Here is an 18,357-nt window from a genome sequence, read left to right on the forward strand (position 1 = left end):
TTGTAAACATGGATAAAAATGTCCACACACCTTGACCAGCTCCATCACCAGATAGAGCTCATTGTAAGTATCCATTTCCTCAATGAGCAGGACAATATTTGGATGTTTGACTCTTCGGAGGATGGCTACCTCGTTCTGGATCATATGCTCCTGAAATGAGAGAAGAAATAGTTTTTTAGTTTTTCTATTCACGTAAAAATTATTTTAAAAATTACAGTAACTTAACGCCAGGTTGAAAAACAAGTTTTGCTGGCCCCCCTGGTTGATATTTAACCTTTTCTCATATTTTTCATTGTAATGGGTGTGCTGTGGTGGTCTGTGTCCTTTTCCGTCAGGAATTCATTTGTACACTACTGCATTAAGTCAGGAAGGTAATAAAAAACAATATTTTCAGATGGTGTTAAATAGCTCTCTAAGTTTCACAAAAAAAGAGACATCATTAAAAAATACAAATGGAAGGGAACAATGTGTGTGTGTGTGTGTGTGTGTGTGTGTGTGTGTGTGTGTGTGTGTATATACACACACACACACACACACACACACACACATTGTTCCCTTCCATTCTTGATATTTAGAAGGTCACCTGACAGTCAAAGCGGTTTACAAAAAAATGATCTGTTCAGTTTTCTACAGTCCATCTTGTTTTTACATTGTTTTTACGAACAATTACAGCTAAACAGCAGCACTGAGTTAGGAAGGCTGACGTGTGCCTTTTCCCTTTAAATCACAATACTTTTGTTTACCTTGCCTCTACATTTCCCCTTGTTGATGATCTTCAGAGCATATTCCCGCCCTGTGGAATGCTCTACGCATTCCCGGACGACTGCAAAGTTCCCATCGCCCAACATGCGTCCCACCTTGTAGCGGTCTGATATGTAGGATGGCACAGCTGGAACCTCATCCACAACCTCAGCTGCAGGGAAGAAGCACATGGTTTATAAACTCTGAGGGACTCGAGGAGGTAAATCTGTACACTTTTTTGACTTTGAAATAATTTATTGAACTGTCATATTTAAAAAAAAAATACATTTATGAATTGTTTGCGACATCTTGGGTGAGAGCATCTTTTCTTTCTTCATTGTCACCAACTTACAGTTTGCCAATATTGTTTTTAGTTTTTACATAACAAAGACGTAAATCTGTGTCTCACAAAAGGTGAGAAAATTAGGTAACAAGGACAGGAAGTGACAATCAGAAGAGGAACATGCAGACGTGACAAGAGATAGTAGAGAGAGTGATTCATCAAAAAGGTCATGGACATGATTCAGACATGCATGCTATTCGCAAGTACACCGCCTTTGCACACTGAAAGACAGATGGGACATACATTTTTTCTCACCTTCATTGACGACTCCGTCCCCATCTTCCACCGAGCTGGAGACTTTAGTGGAAGACAAAGAGGTGGAAGAACCCTGGGACCCCTGTACAGAGAAGAAAAAGTGAGACATTTCTTTTAATCTGAAAAAGTGTTTGTCGTCAGCTCCAAACCAATCAAAGAAACAGTCTTCCTTCCTAAAACAAATGTGAATGTCCAAAGAAAGGCAAAAGTACATTCTGCCATTCCCCTTCTCCTCAGAACATCCTCAAGTCTGTCATTGTTTGCACGTCTGTCTGCTGGATCCCTCGGCCTTGTTGAATGTGTACACGGAGCTCAAAGAGAGAGCCTGACAGATTTGCTTAAGGGGCTAAACTGAATATAACCCGGCTACTAATTCAGCAAAGCACACGTGTGTGTGTTAACACTGAAAAGATGATTATATTCAAATAAGCTTCTCTTCCTTAAGTAATGCCTATTTAATTACAACTTCGCATCACTACCTTTAATACAACATAAAAACACAGGTTTCTGTGTCACTAAGGAAGTGGAACGAGCACTGCCTTTCATCCGGTTTGGTAAGTATAACAGGTCATTAAGGTAAAGAGGAGTGGCTGAGATGTGGCGCCTGCATCTATCTGAAGAAAAAAAACACAATCCGCCCTCCACCTCTTATACTTTCCTGTCTGGTTGTCATAGAAGCAGCGCGGGTGGGAAGCCAGGATCTAGTCCAGACTGTAAATGAGATTCTCCTAGTTCTTGGTTTTCTCCTCCCCTGCCCATCTTTCTCTTCCAGAACCTGTTTTCACTAAATATTCAACATTTTACAGGACATTAAGTCCCTCCATTTGTAACACCGTTTTCTATCCCTTCTCACTTTCCTTAGAATTCTCTCACTATTTCTTTTTAGTAGTTTTAGGGACTTCCAGTCCTTGAATATATCCCACAGGTGAAGCTCTAGCTTGGCTGCTAATGGAAGTGAGCTTCATCTTAATTTCACTCTAATAAACAGAACCCCCCTGGTCGATGGGAATTATTAACAAGCGCAGTTTGAGCTATAAATGATCCGCACAACCTGCGTGACGCATGATCTTTATTTGCACCATGCCAGTAACGTCAGCCCCCAGAGAGAAAGAGCTGAGCATCAGCAGTTTGTCGGTGGATATTCCTTTGAGTGATTCTGTCTGGCCGATGAGGATTATACCTTTTTTTTTTTCTTCTTTCATCCTTCATATCAAGGCAGGTGTAGTTTTTTTTTTTTTTTTTTCACGCTCTCTCATGATAAATTCATAACACTTTGTGTGACTCACACAGCGTACTCTCCTGGATCCTTAGAATAAATTAGATATTTAAAGTGTTGCTCAATTCATGGATATCTGCCATTGTTGTGATTACAATCATCAGGCTTTTATAATGACATCGTTGAATTCAAGAAGCACATTATCATTGCGTTTTAAGAGTGAAAAATAAAAATGCGAAAACTGTTCATGCTGTGTATAATTTAATCTGATTTGAGTGCATAGTTTTGTAAAAGTTTTTAATTCTAATAATTCAGCATACATACATATCATGGGTGCTGATCTATGCCCTAATCTAAAGAGATGTGCAAGTACAAGAAAGGATGCAGACCATATAAAGCAAAGTAACAGCATGTAACTTTGATAAAAGTACCTCATTTGGACCTTTATTTGTTTGATGTTCAGTCAGACTGTAATAGAGTTAACTGTCATGATAGAGACAGATAGAAAAAGATGCAACCCATGGTAATTACTCAGATAACTTAAAACTATTTACAGACCTGGGCTGCCCTATATCTCAGCCACAGTGGCTGCCAGTTCTTTTTTTTCCCTCATTCTCATTTCCACAGCTGAGACCAGGTGACTTTAGCACTGAGTCAGCCTGAATTTGGTTTATGTAATGCTGTTTTCATCGCCCAGTCATCCAAAAACAAGTAGCCCCCCCACACACACGCACACTTAATAATTATATAGCCGATGACCCTCCTGTGCTTTATAAATCCAAAACTTCCTCTCTCGTTCCGTCTTCTGTTGTCTCATCCAGACTCGTTTATCAGCCCCTCTTGTGCCCTTATCGCCTGACCAGCCCTGTCCTCTCCTCTCGCCTTCTCATTTTGGACTCCTATCTTTTCTCTCTTCCTGCCACCGAGGGAAACAAAATACTGTTGCTATGGAAACTGCTCACAGGGTGGAGAGAGAGGCAGCTTATGAGACTTCCAGTGTGGAGACAGAAGCCTATATATGGCCACATCCTTCAACCTTTGATGAACATTGCATGTCTTGTTTTTGTGTGGGAAAACGTCGAGACAGATGGAGGGACAAACCATGTACGAGGAACTACGTGGAATAGATAGACAAGAAAAAAAATACGAGGTTCAAGACAACTTGATATTTATCATTAGATTTGGCAGGACTTGTCTTGTTCATTGGAAAACACAACAATCACTATTCCTACAGCGCTACATCTTTCAAACGCAGCTCTGACTATGACTCACAAGACTACAAAGCACACTGACAAACCTTTTGCATCACGGCAGCAGACACTTCCCTTTAAACCGGCAAGGGCAGCACTCAGCGACTGAATACTGATCAGTGCATAAAATGTCAACCAAACAGGATGTCCATGATTTACCTCGCAGCGGAGCATCATCTGCATAGAGGTAGACATGATTTGTTCTTGAATAGTTGAATCGGGAGTCTTTCGTCATTAAAAATGAAATGAAAAGGTCAATGCTAGCTTTTTGAATATTATTATGACACACATGCTAAAGCCTTCTTACCACCAAGCTGAGTCAAAGCTCTTCAGCAGCATTTTCTTGTCACTTTTGCAGTTACGCAGTATCTAACAAACGGAGGATTTATTGGTGTTTGCTGCTGTGGAAACATCTAATAAGATAGGATGGAAACAGCGTATTTTGTTTAGTCCCAAGTCCCTTCTCTGCGTCACATAAAATATACTTGAGAGTCTATTTCTTGGCTCCTATTTTGGCGTCTAGACCGACAAGAAACATAATCTACTTGACTCTCAGCTGAAAGGATCAACTATCTCAGGGGATTCAGGCATTCAGCTCTGCCAGTTGGACATAGGGACGTTTTCTAATCATGATCCTTAAGGGCAGCAATCCGCAGGAATCAAGGGAACCTGATTAAATGCTTCTGGGAAAATTAAAAAAAAAAAAAAAAAACAGGAGGGAGTCTTGTTTTGCTTCAACCACGGAATAGCATGACAGAGGAGATGGAAGCACCTCTGGGATTATGTTTGTGTTGTAAACCCTGCTCTGCTCTGCTGAATACACATTGAAGCTTAACAAAGGGGAACGGTTAATAAATGTGTTTACAAAAACGGTTATTAGCATCATTAGCATCCTTCATCAACTGGAAATGTTTGTTTTGGTTGTGATAGACATGATAAACAAACAACACAAATGAGAAAAAAAGAGCACAAAATGATAATTAAATGACAATGAGTTTAATGATGACATCAACAAATGGAAATTAATACATTAAGCAAAGAAAATACATACAAAAACAAATGAGCCAAGAAGAGCTGGCAGACTCGCATGACATTACAATATGTAGATGAGGGCCCAGGTAAGGAAATATGGTGCACCTTTAGGCAAAGACTGAATACAATATTGGTAATATTGCATATTATATATGCTTATTTAAAAAAAAAAAAAAGTACCCATAACTTGTGCAAAAAGAGATGTTCCTGATTTTTGGATGCATTAAAGATATGTACATCTGAGAAGATTTGAACAATTTGTGTGAATGTAAAATTTAAGTAAAGAATAATTTAGCTTTAAAATAATGTCATTTACATCTTCTCATGAGATGTAGCCAGTCTTTTTGATGACAAAAAAATGAGACCACGTAAAGACATAAACACAACATGAAATAAGAAATATAACACAGCCAAAATGCAAATACAATCTGTAGCAACAACATTTATGTGGATGAGATGGGACAATAATTAACAAGTCCAAGGTACAAACATTCATTTTCAGCCTCCTTCACACGCACATAATTTAATTGTGAATCAACCAACACACAATATGGACAATAATATTGAGAGATGGAGCATGCAATTCAATGGATTATGGACATGGATGAGTCAGTGGTGAGGAGGATAACGGCGACACTATGGTTGACGATTAACATTTTCTTTCTCTCACACACTCATTCAAACTGTTACCTGATGTATGACAGCTGCTGTATGAGCAACATTGATCTTCTGTTTGTCTCTCTTTCAATCTGTCACTCACTATCATCTGCTTATTGTTGTTGGTTTTTTTTAAATGATTTGTTTCCTTATCTACCGTTTGTTTCCCATCTAACGGAGCAAACAAGCAGGGTGATGTGTGAATATTGATGGAAAAACCAAGTCTGTGTCACCGCACGTGTCTGTGGGTTTCATTAAAAATATGAAATCGATATAAATACGAGACGCTGGGCTGCCCTTAGTGAGGCAAGTGACCCTGAGAGAAGCACAAAGGGATAGAGGTTGATGAATGTGGACCATTCTTTCATGCTTCTGTTGCCAATTCATAAAAATGGGCCACCCAATGTATAGCACACTTAACATGTGCAAGCGTGCATCATGCGGATTACATACTTCCTGTGCACAAATGGCAATTTCATGTCAAGTTAGTTTTTTTCCCTGGAGCATACATGACTGTAAGAGATCTGCGTGCAGTTCCCATGAAGATGTTTGCACGTCTGAGTGCACTTACAGCCGTGTATGTGTGAACGGAAAAGAAAGCAAGCCATAGTGCAATGCACTGTCTGTATATGCAGCCCGGGGAAAATAAGGTTGTGATTGTCTGTGCTGTGAGAGCAACCTACATCAGGCAGCAAAGTGCCTCTAAGTGTTTAAATGCAGGGTCCAGCAGGGTGAACTATTTAATACCGCACTCGTCGTTGTAGGTCACGGAGGCTCAGTGACTGCTAAGAAAATGGATTTGTTGTAGCTTTAGGAGCTGAAAGTAGAAGTCATTTATTTTTTAGCCAAAGATGTTCTCTTAATAACCCGGATATTCAAATTCTAATCCTTGGATAATTTATGAGTCATGCATTGGTTAAACATAGTGGTACATTTTAGGTGTCAGGCTGGAAATTGTACTTTTTTGCCATTGTTAGCATAACAATAGAAGGATTTGTGCGTGTGCCCTTTTTATTTATGGTTATTCATGCATTTCCACAGAGGATGCATAAAAATGAGAGAAAATGTGCAAACAGTGTCAGAAACTGGGCGCCTACTTCTCAGAGAAGCTTAGAACTCATCTACAAGGGAAATGATGGAATATAATTTACTCCCTATGAAGTTAATACCCTTTCATATGGGAAAGAGAGAGAGAGAGAGAGAGAGAGAGACATAGAGACAGAGAGGGAGAGGGAGAGAGAGCAGAGAAGGGGGGTGGGAGAGCCAGTAAATGGTTGGGAGAAGGACTGAAGGAGAAATTAGAAACTGTCAAGGAGGAAAAGGACAGGGCCAGAATGGCTTCCAGAGCAGATAGGACGAAAAGGAAGAGGAGGAGAGAATGACACTGTTATGTAGCTGAGAAGTGTGAAGCTACAGAGTGTGGAGGGGAGATAATGGACTGTAAAGGCCCACCCCCCCACCCCCCCCAAACCCTCTCCCTTCCAGCCAGCTATTGCAGGCTTAGTACAGAGTACCAGCAAGTACAAAGACCATAACAATCTGTCGTTGAGGAATTAACACTGAACTTTGAAGCTGTGTAAGAGTAGAAATTACCCACAGCGTCATTGAGGTCAGAACTGTGGAAGAGAAAAGTGGATGGAGGCAGAGAGACACAGATTTTTGCTGTCTTTTTGCAATCTATTTTCCCTTTTAGTCATAACATTTGGCTTCACCTCTCTACAACCCGACCCGAGGAAAATAAATGATTTGAAGAAAAGAGCAGCGCAGCAGAAACTGGACACTGTTTTTATGTCTACAGCAACCACCCGGCAAGTTCTCATTCAGACAGAAGGACGAGAGAAAAAGGGACTTTAGACATCGATGCTCTTGCCAACCTCTTTCTCTTTCATCACAGAAATCTGTGTTGACCCACTTCCATTATACACAGGGCTGTGGAGGCTCCAGTGCACCTTGTTCTCTTAGCAACAACCCAAAAGTGATCATTTCCTGTTGCCCTTGCTGACCTTCCCATTCCATCAATAAAAATTTAATTTCTGATGGATTCAATAGCCTGAGGGACAGACTCTTCAACATCCATTTATTCTCCCGAGCACGTCAAATGTAGCACGAGATTGTAGCCTCTGAGCCCAATAGATGAATTCTTTATGCTATTCTAATTTTAGCCTATACAGTCACTCATATATGCAGCCTTACACACTATTTATGAACAGAAAAGATTCCCAAATCTTTCTTTTGGTGTCTGATTATAATTTATTGACTCCGACGTTCTTGCCTTATCTTCCCTACAAAAAAAGTATTTGCACCTGCACTGAAAATGACTAAATAATTACAAAATAAATCAAAGCTGCACTCCTTTTGTCTGGAAGAAAAGTGGAGTGTGTTTGAGTCAGTATTAATGACTCACGCATGTTGGAACCCATACCAAAGCATGGCAGGTCCATATACTTGTGTGTGTGTGTGTGTGTGTGTGTGTGTGTGTGTATATATGTGTGTGTTTGTAGGTGTACATGTGTTTGTATATTTGTGTGTCTGTGGATAGTCTAGCGCATGTGCTTTTATGTGTAAAAGTGTGAGGTCAAATGAGCGTGTAAGTTTGAACGAGGAAGAAGGAGGAACTCAATCAGCGGCAGGCTTAGAGCTCCAGCAAATTAAAAAGAGCTGCTGTGAGAAAACAGTGTCTGATGAGGATTGGGGCTGATATTAAAAGCTTACCATCATCACGTTGAGGAGTGGATTAACAAACACTTTGATCTTGAATGCACGCACACACTGCCCGAACACTGAACTGTGAATGCTCTCGTGTTTCCGTTTGAGTTGCATGCTCCTCTCTGTACAGAAGTATTTTCTCCAGAGTATAACTAGTTATACTGTGAACATATAGTGTCTTTACATCCCACTTTTTCAAATGTTAGCTACAGAAAATGATTCACTATTCTTCATTTGGATGGTTTTTATATGAAGCTAGGAGAATAGCCAAGTGAATAATAAAATTAAACAAACCCAGATAGTTTCTGATTTACTAGTATAAAACGTGTGCTAAAGTGTTTTCATAAAAGGACATGTACAAAATGACACAACATGATAAAAAATAACCCTATACTGTCATGTGGGTCTTTTCCACAAACATGCAATGCTAAGCACTGCTTGTGGCTCAAAGGGGATGCTTAGCAACTTTTGCAAACTAAAAACAGACTTTGTCTCGTCTTTAGATTGTAATGTGTATGTTGCATGAATGACTGACGAGAGAATGTCGAAAAGTCAGTAGTAGCATTTAGTTTGTTTTCCACCAAGACAAAAAAAAAAAATCAGTAAAAACTATTAACACCGGATAAGAATCGTAACATAAATGGATCCTAGAGACTGCCATTCATTGAATCCCAAAGCAGCACTGGTGTAGGTCAAAGATCAATGCCCAGTACCCTTTCTGAGACCCTAAAGATGTTGGGATGTTGTGGTTTTCTTCTCATTCTAGTGACTCTAAGATGTAGTTGGCCTATGCTCGGTGACAGCTTTGTCCTTTTCCTGAGAACATAGAAGGGATGTGTTATAGATTGAGTCTCACTAAATGTTATGACTGCGTGTGTTTGGCGTGTGTTTAATTGTGTATGTGTGTATTTTGGTCTTACCTGGCGTTGGCTGAGGCTGCCAGGGCTGGTCGGGGAAGGACTGGGAGATTTTCCCGAATGAGGAGTGGAGAGCTGACTGGCCGGTGTCCCGTTCACTGAAAAGGCAGAGGAAATGAGATCAGGTTGGATGAGACAGGCGAGACGAGACGGAGACATAAATATTTGAAACAGATCATCCTATAAATGTGAATACATGTTTTCTGGAACTGTTATATTTCTGAGAGTCTAGCAGCCAGCCCACACTTCCGCCCTCATCATCCATCCATTCACATGAATGAGGCAGAGGAGGAGGACAAGAAGAGGAGGTAGAGGCGAGAAATAGAAAAAGAGCCCTTCAGTCAGCACTGCTCTGTTTTTTTTTTTACTTCAGCAAAATCACAAATAATGTTGCTCTAAATCCGCGTGAAACAAGCCAGCTATATCGAGCCTTAAAAAAAAAGTGCAGGGAATAATTAAAACATGTTCAAGGCTTCAAGTGCATGGCTAGGAGTCAAGGTACACCACCAGTCTGTCCTCATTTTCAACCAGCTCTTCTGTTCTTTGCACTTGTGACCTCAGCCTTGGTCTACTTTTCCAGCTGCAGCACAGAAACCCAGCGGCATCACCTCATTAGCCAACAACATGATATTAATCAACGCTGCACTGAGTGTGGTCAAGCAAAAGCAGGATGTGTTAAAAGCCTAACAGCGATAAAAGCTGAGGTTTTGTTTTTTTACCAACTAAATCCAAAATAGAGGGTTTATGTCTTTAGGCAGTAAGACACCTCAAGTCAACTCAAGCTAGCTATAACTGACAGGTCTTTGAATGTGCAATAATTAGAGGAACCAAAACATTGCTAATTCATGAACAAAGACAAAATACAGGGATATAACAGCTTAGGGGGATGAGGGAGGGTCTTTGTTCAATTTCAAGAAAATATTTTAGAAATCTTATTATTTTCTGGAAGTGATATGCTTGAGTTGATTTGTATAAATGTGTAGGATTTGATCACGGACAATACAGGGTATATTCAAATATTGAACCAATCTTATTAAAAAAAATGCCAGAATTGCACTGGACTTAGAGGAATGGACAAATAATTTTAAAATATCCAGGGAAAAAAAAAAAAAAAGATAGTAATCTGCAATTTGCAATTGTTTGTTTCCTAATCTATAGCTACATCTATGCACATCTTTTCTGCCATTTCTGTTTCTCCTTAAAGCATTGATGCGTGTAAACAACATTTTCATTGGAGGCTCCACCTTACATAATAACATAGTTAGACACTATGACTCTTATCGTACAAAAAAAAAAGTGCCTCAACCTTCATTGTATAATGTTGGTTCCCCTGCTGAGATCAAAAGAACTTTCTAAATTATTCAGGACCAAAGAATATAAAGCCAATAGAAGACGGAAATAGCAAGAGTGCTGCCGCTTCAGCACACGAGTACAACATTTTGTCATCGTCCTTGACATATTTTGATACTAAGAAATGAGCATTTGTTTCAACACCTTTCTTTGACATGTTCATTGATGAATTCTGCATCAACGCGACGCACAAAGACGGAGCCTCCTCCCGGTTACACAACCAGAAGCTTCAACATGTAAAGATGTCTTTCTTTGACTCTGTGTTATAAAACAAAGCATCGCAGCATCACCTCTTATCACAAACATATATGTGGATAGATCCCATCGATATTATCTCAGTACAACTGAAGTTTAGATTGTCAACGACACTGACAGTCGTCGATAACTTAAAAAAATAAAAAGTCGAATTCAAAGCGGTTCCAGCATCCTTACCTTCCTCTTCCAGCATGATGAAAAAACACAGTGATAATCCACAGCGGTGTAAGGACAGGAAGAACAGCACTTGTGCACGCGCTCTTGCCGGCTATGATAGTAAACTGTGGTGAATGGAGAGACGAAGCAAAGCTGTACTACACGGAGAGGAGGCGGAGACCAAGCTTGCGCAAACTCTGACGCGCACGGGGGGGCTGTAACAAATAACATCTAGTCTGGAATTAACCTTTACTGCTGATATTTGGGATGTCATGCATGGCCTCTATTGTTTCTTGTCTGGACACCCTTAAAACAATGCAGCTACTTTTAACAGGTCTGTTTAACAGTCTGTTTTTCATGGCGATTAGGTTATTGCAGAATCGTGTTCAATAATTGTTATCATAAAGATGATGGCTTTGATTTTGACATTGACTGTATTCAGGATTGTTTCAATGCTGATTGTATATCTCAAGAACAGCTCCTGATGTATTAACTGTATTAATAACAATAATAATAACAATAATAATAATAATTATAATAATAATAATGATAATAATAATAATAAATTCCTCCTCTCTGGATCCTTGCTTGTGGCTACTCTGTGTTGTTCCTGTATGTATGTGTGATTCACCAATCCACAGTATGTGTATAAAGTATTACCTCCCGAGCAGTGACTTTTGTTTTACTTTTATATTTTTCCCATGAGTTAATGTACACATTGATCCATGCAGTGGAACTGAGGTGGGTTCCTTCAAAGGTTCCCAGTTCCACAAAATTCCTGGAGTGATTCAGCAGATAATGTAAAATATCCATAACAAATATTTCTTGAGGAAAAACCAAGGATCTATAAAAGGAGCACGATTTGAACCAATTTATACAGAACACAAACAATGTTCTGTCCCAGCTTCTTTCACACATAATGTGGAAAACACTGTGGTTAAAGGAAGCTGTGTTAGCAGTGAATAAAGTAAATACCTTTGCCTGTCTCTGTCTTTGACCTGATTTAATTATCTCCAGCTGTGAGGGATGATTCACAGGCTACATACAGTATTGTGATCAAAATTAAAGCCTTAGCAATTATGGTATAACTACAAGATATGAAGCCACACTTAGCTGTAAGATGCACTAACTGTAATGTTATTTACCTATACTTTGTGTTTGTGATAGTATGCATTTTCATGGATTGCTTCATCTTGATAAATTTGTGGATTTATCTTTTAATTGTATCAACCATGTGAGAGTAATTCTTTTACTCTTTTTCTTTTTTGTGAAGATGTAATATATGCATACGTGTAAGAGATCTTATTACAGTATCAGCAGTTATATCTGGTGTCAAGCCAAGTGTCTGTTGCTGTCTGAGAGATTTTGCTTAACATAGATGTTTGACATTTGAGTCAAGGAGATGAGTTCTTCATGCCTTATACAGAGTCAAGTATTTGTGGGCTGTCTTTCTATCAAAATATAAGGAACACTGTGAAGAAGAATACTTTGGCCAGTGACTGTGGAGTCCTGTTCCAGCATGTCAACTATTGTGAGATCCTGGTTAGCATTACTGTTAGGTTCTGATGATCAAGTGTGTCTGAGCAATTGTCTGTGATGTATATTATGTAGTGTGTTATTTGACCATTGCTAAATAAATGTAAGACGAGGTATGTTTGACAATGTTCTCCTCATTCATTCAACACAGATATAGAAACCCCCACCTTACACTTTAGTAATCCTTTGAATGTTAGAAATCAGACCAACAAATAAAAAAAGAAGCAAGGAGGGTGCAGCCCTGCTGGCAATAGAGCACACTAGTCCTAAGATAAAACATAAAGTGCATCTGAGGCTGAGAGGCATGTCCTTCCTTTCTATCTCTGCAGTCACTAGGTAATATACCAAAATACTGGAAAATGTAAATGCTGATCTAATGGAAGTAACACATTAAGTTAAGGCTATTGAAGTTATTAGACTTCACCCCAAAGGGCACAAAAACTCTCATGACAATTCATCAGGCAATTTTAAGAGATATTTCAGTCATGATCAAAGTGGTGGACCCGACCAACTGACCAACATTGATATTCTGAGATATCCAATCTAGGCCATTCAACGCTGAGATAATAAAACAATGTACAAACACTGCCAACACAATTGTTTTATGTGGGAGAGCAACACTTTAGCTGTGAACAAAATTAAAAGCTAACACTAAGGAATGTGGATCAGTAGACTTACATTGTCAGCTGACAACATTTTGAATCATTTTGGGAATGCAAAAATCTGGGGAAGACCTAGCAAAAAGCTTTAATGGGTCAATGTTGTAAGTCAATGGCTGCTCACACTCCACATTGTTCATCATATCTAATTGTTTTCTTCTTTCTTTTAATTACATTATACCCCAAAGGCTCTGTTTTTGTATAAAACACGCAATACACACACATCTGCCCGAAAGCAAAAACAGGACCTATAGACATGCATATATGAAGAGATCAGGGTGAGGGGGCTGTGCAGGGACTGGTGCCCCGAGCTGGACACCTCAGTAGGGTTGAGGAAGTGAACTGGCATGTTTCCAGTACTTAGCCCTAAACCCATAATAGGACCATAATAGCATTTAAAAGCCTATTGTTTCCAAACCAAGTCCCTACTGACCTACTGCAACTCCTAACTGCACAACGACTTTATCTTTAATTCTCGTAGTATAACACATTATTTCAATGATATCACCATATCACATTCTACTGAAAATGAAATACGTTTAATGACAAAGAAAAAGTATATACGTATTATAAGATAGGATACATGTTGGCATGTTCAAGGAAGGCTTTTCTTAAAGGCTCCCAGGAAATTTCAGCACACAAAATCTGCATGTTTAGGAAAATTATGCACCATGATACATGCGATTACACTTCACAGTACTAACACAATGCTATTTCATGCACACAAGCTGCCACAAGCCATATCCTTATCTTTCCTTTAGTGCAAATATCAACACCGCCTTGTCCATGAATTTGTTTTTCTTGCAGGCTCTATTATTTAGTTTGGTTATTCGTTCCGCTCCCCCGTGCTTATCCACTTTAAGACATGGCACATTTGTACCCTTCAAGGAGCAGGAAAAGTGTTGAAGGCTGCAGACAAGAGTGTCACAGCCAGCAGCTCATCCTCTGCAGAAACACTGGATTTAAAGCCTCTCCCATCGGACTCAGTTGATCATGAACGAGAGAGAAAGGTGACGCCCTGACGTGTCAGAAGTGCTTCTCTCTCACACCATCTGCAGCTCTCTGTTCATTTTAGCTGACATGAGGCATGACAGGAGAGCCGAGACACAGATGGCTAGACAGGCCGAAAAACTACGTATGAGTGCAAATTGTTTTCTCACATTATTTTGGGCGTGTGTGTATATAGGCACTCAGCTGAGGTTTTGAGATCATCAGAAGCTCAAGTGATGACAATATCACATTGACACGCCATAACCTGCCCACACTCACAAAATAAGGGAACATAGAGTTGGGAGCCCTAAAATGTCTTTGTACATGGCTTTTTGATGCCTTGAAATTGCAAGGTGAGTGAAATCATAACTGAAACAGTTTGTGTATTCCTGAATGGTTTGTCAGGACTAGGCTTATATAACGACCATTGATTAATTGACTTCATTAGACTGAGACCTTCAGTGCAATGACCAGTCTGATAAGCTCTTTTTGTTACCCTGCTTATGAATTAATTCAGCATATTTCTCAGAGGGCTTGTGTTCTGGACAAGAGCTGCTTATCTGGGCATCTAGTCTGAGAAAGCAATAGATTAGATTAAACATGTGTAAAGTTTCAATGTCCATCGTCTGACTTTTTCTGACATAAATGCACAATTTGAAGTGCATATGACTTCCAGGAGCTTGGCCATCTGACCATCAATGACTATCATAGTTTGTTCCATAGACAATAACCTTTCATCCAATGCATAGATGACTAGTTAGTACATTGAAAATGTCATTATTTTGAGATTTTTCCTCTGTATACTATGTCACCTGACCTTCTTCTCACCTTCCGCCATATTTTCTATAAACACTTGCGATAGCTGCCTGACGTACAAGCAAATATGGCTCATAATAAGCTGACTTTAGCCTGCCTTCAGAACAACTGAAGACCTCAAGCAAGGTTTCAAACTACTGACTTTATTTAGTGATACCGTTTACAACAACCAATCGTTTTTCCTTCCTTCATTATACCATAAGAATGGGTGATATTGTGATTGATCTGATTTCCATCTTTAGTGCTGAGACTTTATCCAGCGGGGTCTTCATCTGAACATGTGAAGTAACAACAAAAGGCATATTACACAGTGTCAGCTGTTGTTGACTGATGTCATAATTCTTTTACTAGTTGTCCTCAGGGGAAGAGGGCAGAATGTGCTTTTATTGTAAAAACAAAAACAACTCCTAGGATAATATTGACGGTGAACATTAGCAAACAAAAGGACGTCAGTCAGGGTCAATCAACAGAGGGATGCATTGATTTTTTAATTTTCACCATGCATGTTGCTCTAAACCCTCCTCTGGTACCAAACTGATGATGTTGCAGGGAATAAACACAGCACAGTAAACATCACCAATCCCGGAACATTTGATGATTTAAGCAGCAGAAGCAGCACCGGAGGGGAAACATTTCTCAGAAGTGAGAAAAGTTGGTACGCTCTGACTCAGGGTTCCAGCGAGGGCCGAGCATCAGTCAGCTCGACTGCAGGCCATAAAACAGGAAGCCAAAGCCATATATGGGTGTCACAGGCTATTGTGTCTGTATCTACATCCTCCTACTGTGCTATGTTTCCATGGCAACCAAGACAAGTCAGTCTTATTTTCCCCTATCTGTCTCAGCGTCTCTCTCTCTCTTTCTCTGACACAGACACAAACATACTATACACCTTCATACCAGACAGATCTGATAGCACATGACTCACTCGTCTAACCTTTTTTTGATGTCTGCAAGACAACAGCATCCTGAACTTTCTCTGTTCAACCAAGTTATCCTCCCAACATCCCTCCTCACCTCTTTTCTACCCTTTATCTCTCCCTTCCCTCCACTGCTACTGCTGTTTGTTTGTTTTAACTCTGCAATGTCACATGACTGTTAAGTAAAAAATAAACACATTTGTAGCTGTGCATGTTTTTTTTTTGTTTTTTTTTGCTGAAGAGCAGGTGAAGCGAGTTTCTGTATGTTACATCATCCAGCAGACCATTCCCCAGCATAACAGATCTGATATTTGTTTTGCACACAGTCTAAGCTCAAGCTGTGCAATCAGATACAAAAAAAGACCTGATATTTGTTAAAGCTGCAAATGCATCACCAAGTCCTCAGCAGCTTTGAACCAGACTGAACGTGTGTGCAACCACAAAACGATCATGATCACATGATTTGTGCATTCCTGTTGCCAAGTAAGTGTTTCTTTGTTTTGTCCCGGTCATAAAAGCATAATTATTAGACAGAGACCATGCAGCAGGTACTAGTGCAAGCTCTCCACATTTCTATTGCATTTCATTAGTATGTCAGGTGAAGACTGGCTGGTGGGGAGCTGCAGGATTGAGTCACCAACGGATCTTCTTATTTCCCTCTCCTCTCCTCTTCACTCCCTCTCTCATTTTTTTTAACCTCTTCGTTCTGTTTGCCTTTTTATCAACTCCCTTATGAAATCATTCTCATTTGAATTCATATTCTGTGTACAGCAAGACACACATACGCACACACACACACATAGTAAACACTGCCAGACACTCCGCAGAGCTCTGATTTCATGCAGTGTGTAGTCATACTGTTTTCATTTGCTGCGACACTGATTAAGTAATGAGCTAGAAAACACTAAGCAATCACAGAAGGATGCATGAAGATACAAACAACTTCCAAACTTTTTCCTATACTTTACATCCAAAATATACGTTTTATGTACAGGGGTCTTAAAGCAAAAGGTTACCAACTTAAATTGTATTGAGGTAGAAAAATAAGATAAAAATGATCACACTGTCTTACCAGATGCAGGGGACTTGCTGCGTTGTGATTGGACAATGGTCCTTGGAGAACTCCGAGTTAGGGATCCAGACATCTTCCCGTAGTTTACAGACCTTACCACACGGCACTCTACAAGCAAAGAGATAATGAAGATACGGATATGGATGTAAGAACAGGGAAATTTGTTGGTACATGAAATGATGCACTAAAGGACAAAATAGGTCATTTAAAACCATGACTTGATCATGTATTTTGTAACACACACACACACATGCTGAAAGAAAAACTGAACATAACTGCCAAACAAGTTTGATGCATTTCTAACCAACTTTCGTTTAGTAATATGATTGATTTTGTCCTTAACTTTTGCAGGAAAAAAAAATCACAAAACACGTGTTCCACACTGCTGTCATTTTTTTAACATTCAGGTCGCCTGCAAGTTCTGACCTTCACCGAGCTCACTTTCCAAATGCAATTATTGAAGTGTTGGAGTGACAGCTATGACTCACAAAGGTCTGGTATTTCACACACAGGCAGTCCTAGTAAATGAGCCACGTGATCACACACACACACACACACACACACACACTCCCTGTTTTCTTTGCAAAAATGTTGCTCCTCTCCTGTTCATTAACCCAACCCCATTAAAGCTCGTTACCATTTTAGACCAGCAAGAAGAGGAAATTATACCCAGTCTTCGAGGTGTGTGTATGTGTGAGAGAGGGCATGTGTGTGTTCTTCGCTTGTGTGGCAGACGTTGCGGCCCAATGATTAATGTACAATGTGGAGTGTTAACGTGATGACAGTTTGCCATAGGGAGAGCGAGGCGATAATTATAGTGATGCTGAGTGGAGGAGGTAAAGTTGTCTTGAGCTCAGACTGTCTTTTGTCACACTGTCTGTTTTGTTTGTCGCGCCGCTCTCCCGTCTGTCTATCTCTGCCTTTTGCCCTCTGTCTTCTGCACGGTCTCTCAGGTCATGAAGAGGTGTCAAACTGTGCTCTCTGTGTCTGGTTTGTATTCACACTTAATGTAGGAACACAAATCTGACGAATTCAAGTCAACAGAATGTTAAACATTTAACTTAGGGTTAACATTAACAGTTTAATATGTGACATTCACGCATTCATTAAAAAAAACAAAAAAACCTAGTCCTGTTTGTGAGTATTTTGTCCGATTACATGCTTTTATACAACATTTCAAACTACTTCCAAATTGGAGAAATGTGCAACTAAATTGAGGTAATGGTTCATTTCAATTGGTTGCCTGTCTTCCAGGGAAACATTAACTAAGGTTTCTGAGAGTGAGGAAGGAAGCTGTTAACTGATTACATTTGCTAAAATCCTTCCTACAGCTATTTAATTCGAGTGAAATGATGTCAGTTTAACATTACACTGACTCTTGTACTTCTGTTCGTGATGTCAAAAAATGAAATTGCTTTTCCAACACTATCATTTGAAGAGGACATGTCATGTTCTTACACTGTTAAAGGACAATATGACACAATGTCTT

General features: G+C 39.7%; 1 protein-coding gene across 2 annotated transcripts in view; it reads right to left on the reverse strand.

The window, feature by feature from the left end:
• dclk1a (doublecortin-like kinase 1a) overlaps window positions 1-18,357 on the reverse strand; it is a 44,181-nt gene that overhangs the window by 6,969 nt on the left and 18,855 nt on the right. Inside the window, exons 5-9 of one of the 2 annotated variants that reach the window (XM_079356508.1) lie at window positions 16,869-16,976; window positions 9,121-9,215; window positions 1,340-1,421; window positions 744-913; window positions 31-150 (exon numbers count right to left, since the gene is read on the reverse strand). In XM_079356508.1, the coding sequence (XP_079212634.1) occupies window positions 31-150; window positions 744-913; window positions 1,340-1,421; window positions 9,121-9,215; window positions 16,869-16,976 (575 nt within the window). Of the gene's footprint in view, window positions 1-30; window positions 151-743; window positions 914-1,339; window positions 1,422-9,120; window positions 9,216-10,899; window positions 11,012-16,868; window positions 16,977-18,357 lie in introns of those variants that run through there. The other variant, XM_079356509.1, reaches the window with a different exon arrangement.

Source organism: Symphodus melops, assembly GCF_947650265.1.
Source record: "Symphodus melops genome assembly, chromosome: 11".
Taxonomy (NCBI): Eukaryota; Metazoa; Chordata; class Actinopteri; order Labriformes; family Labridae; genus Symphodus; species Symphodus melops.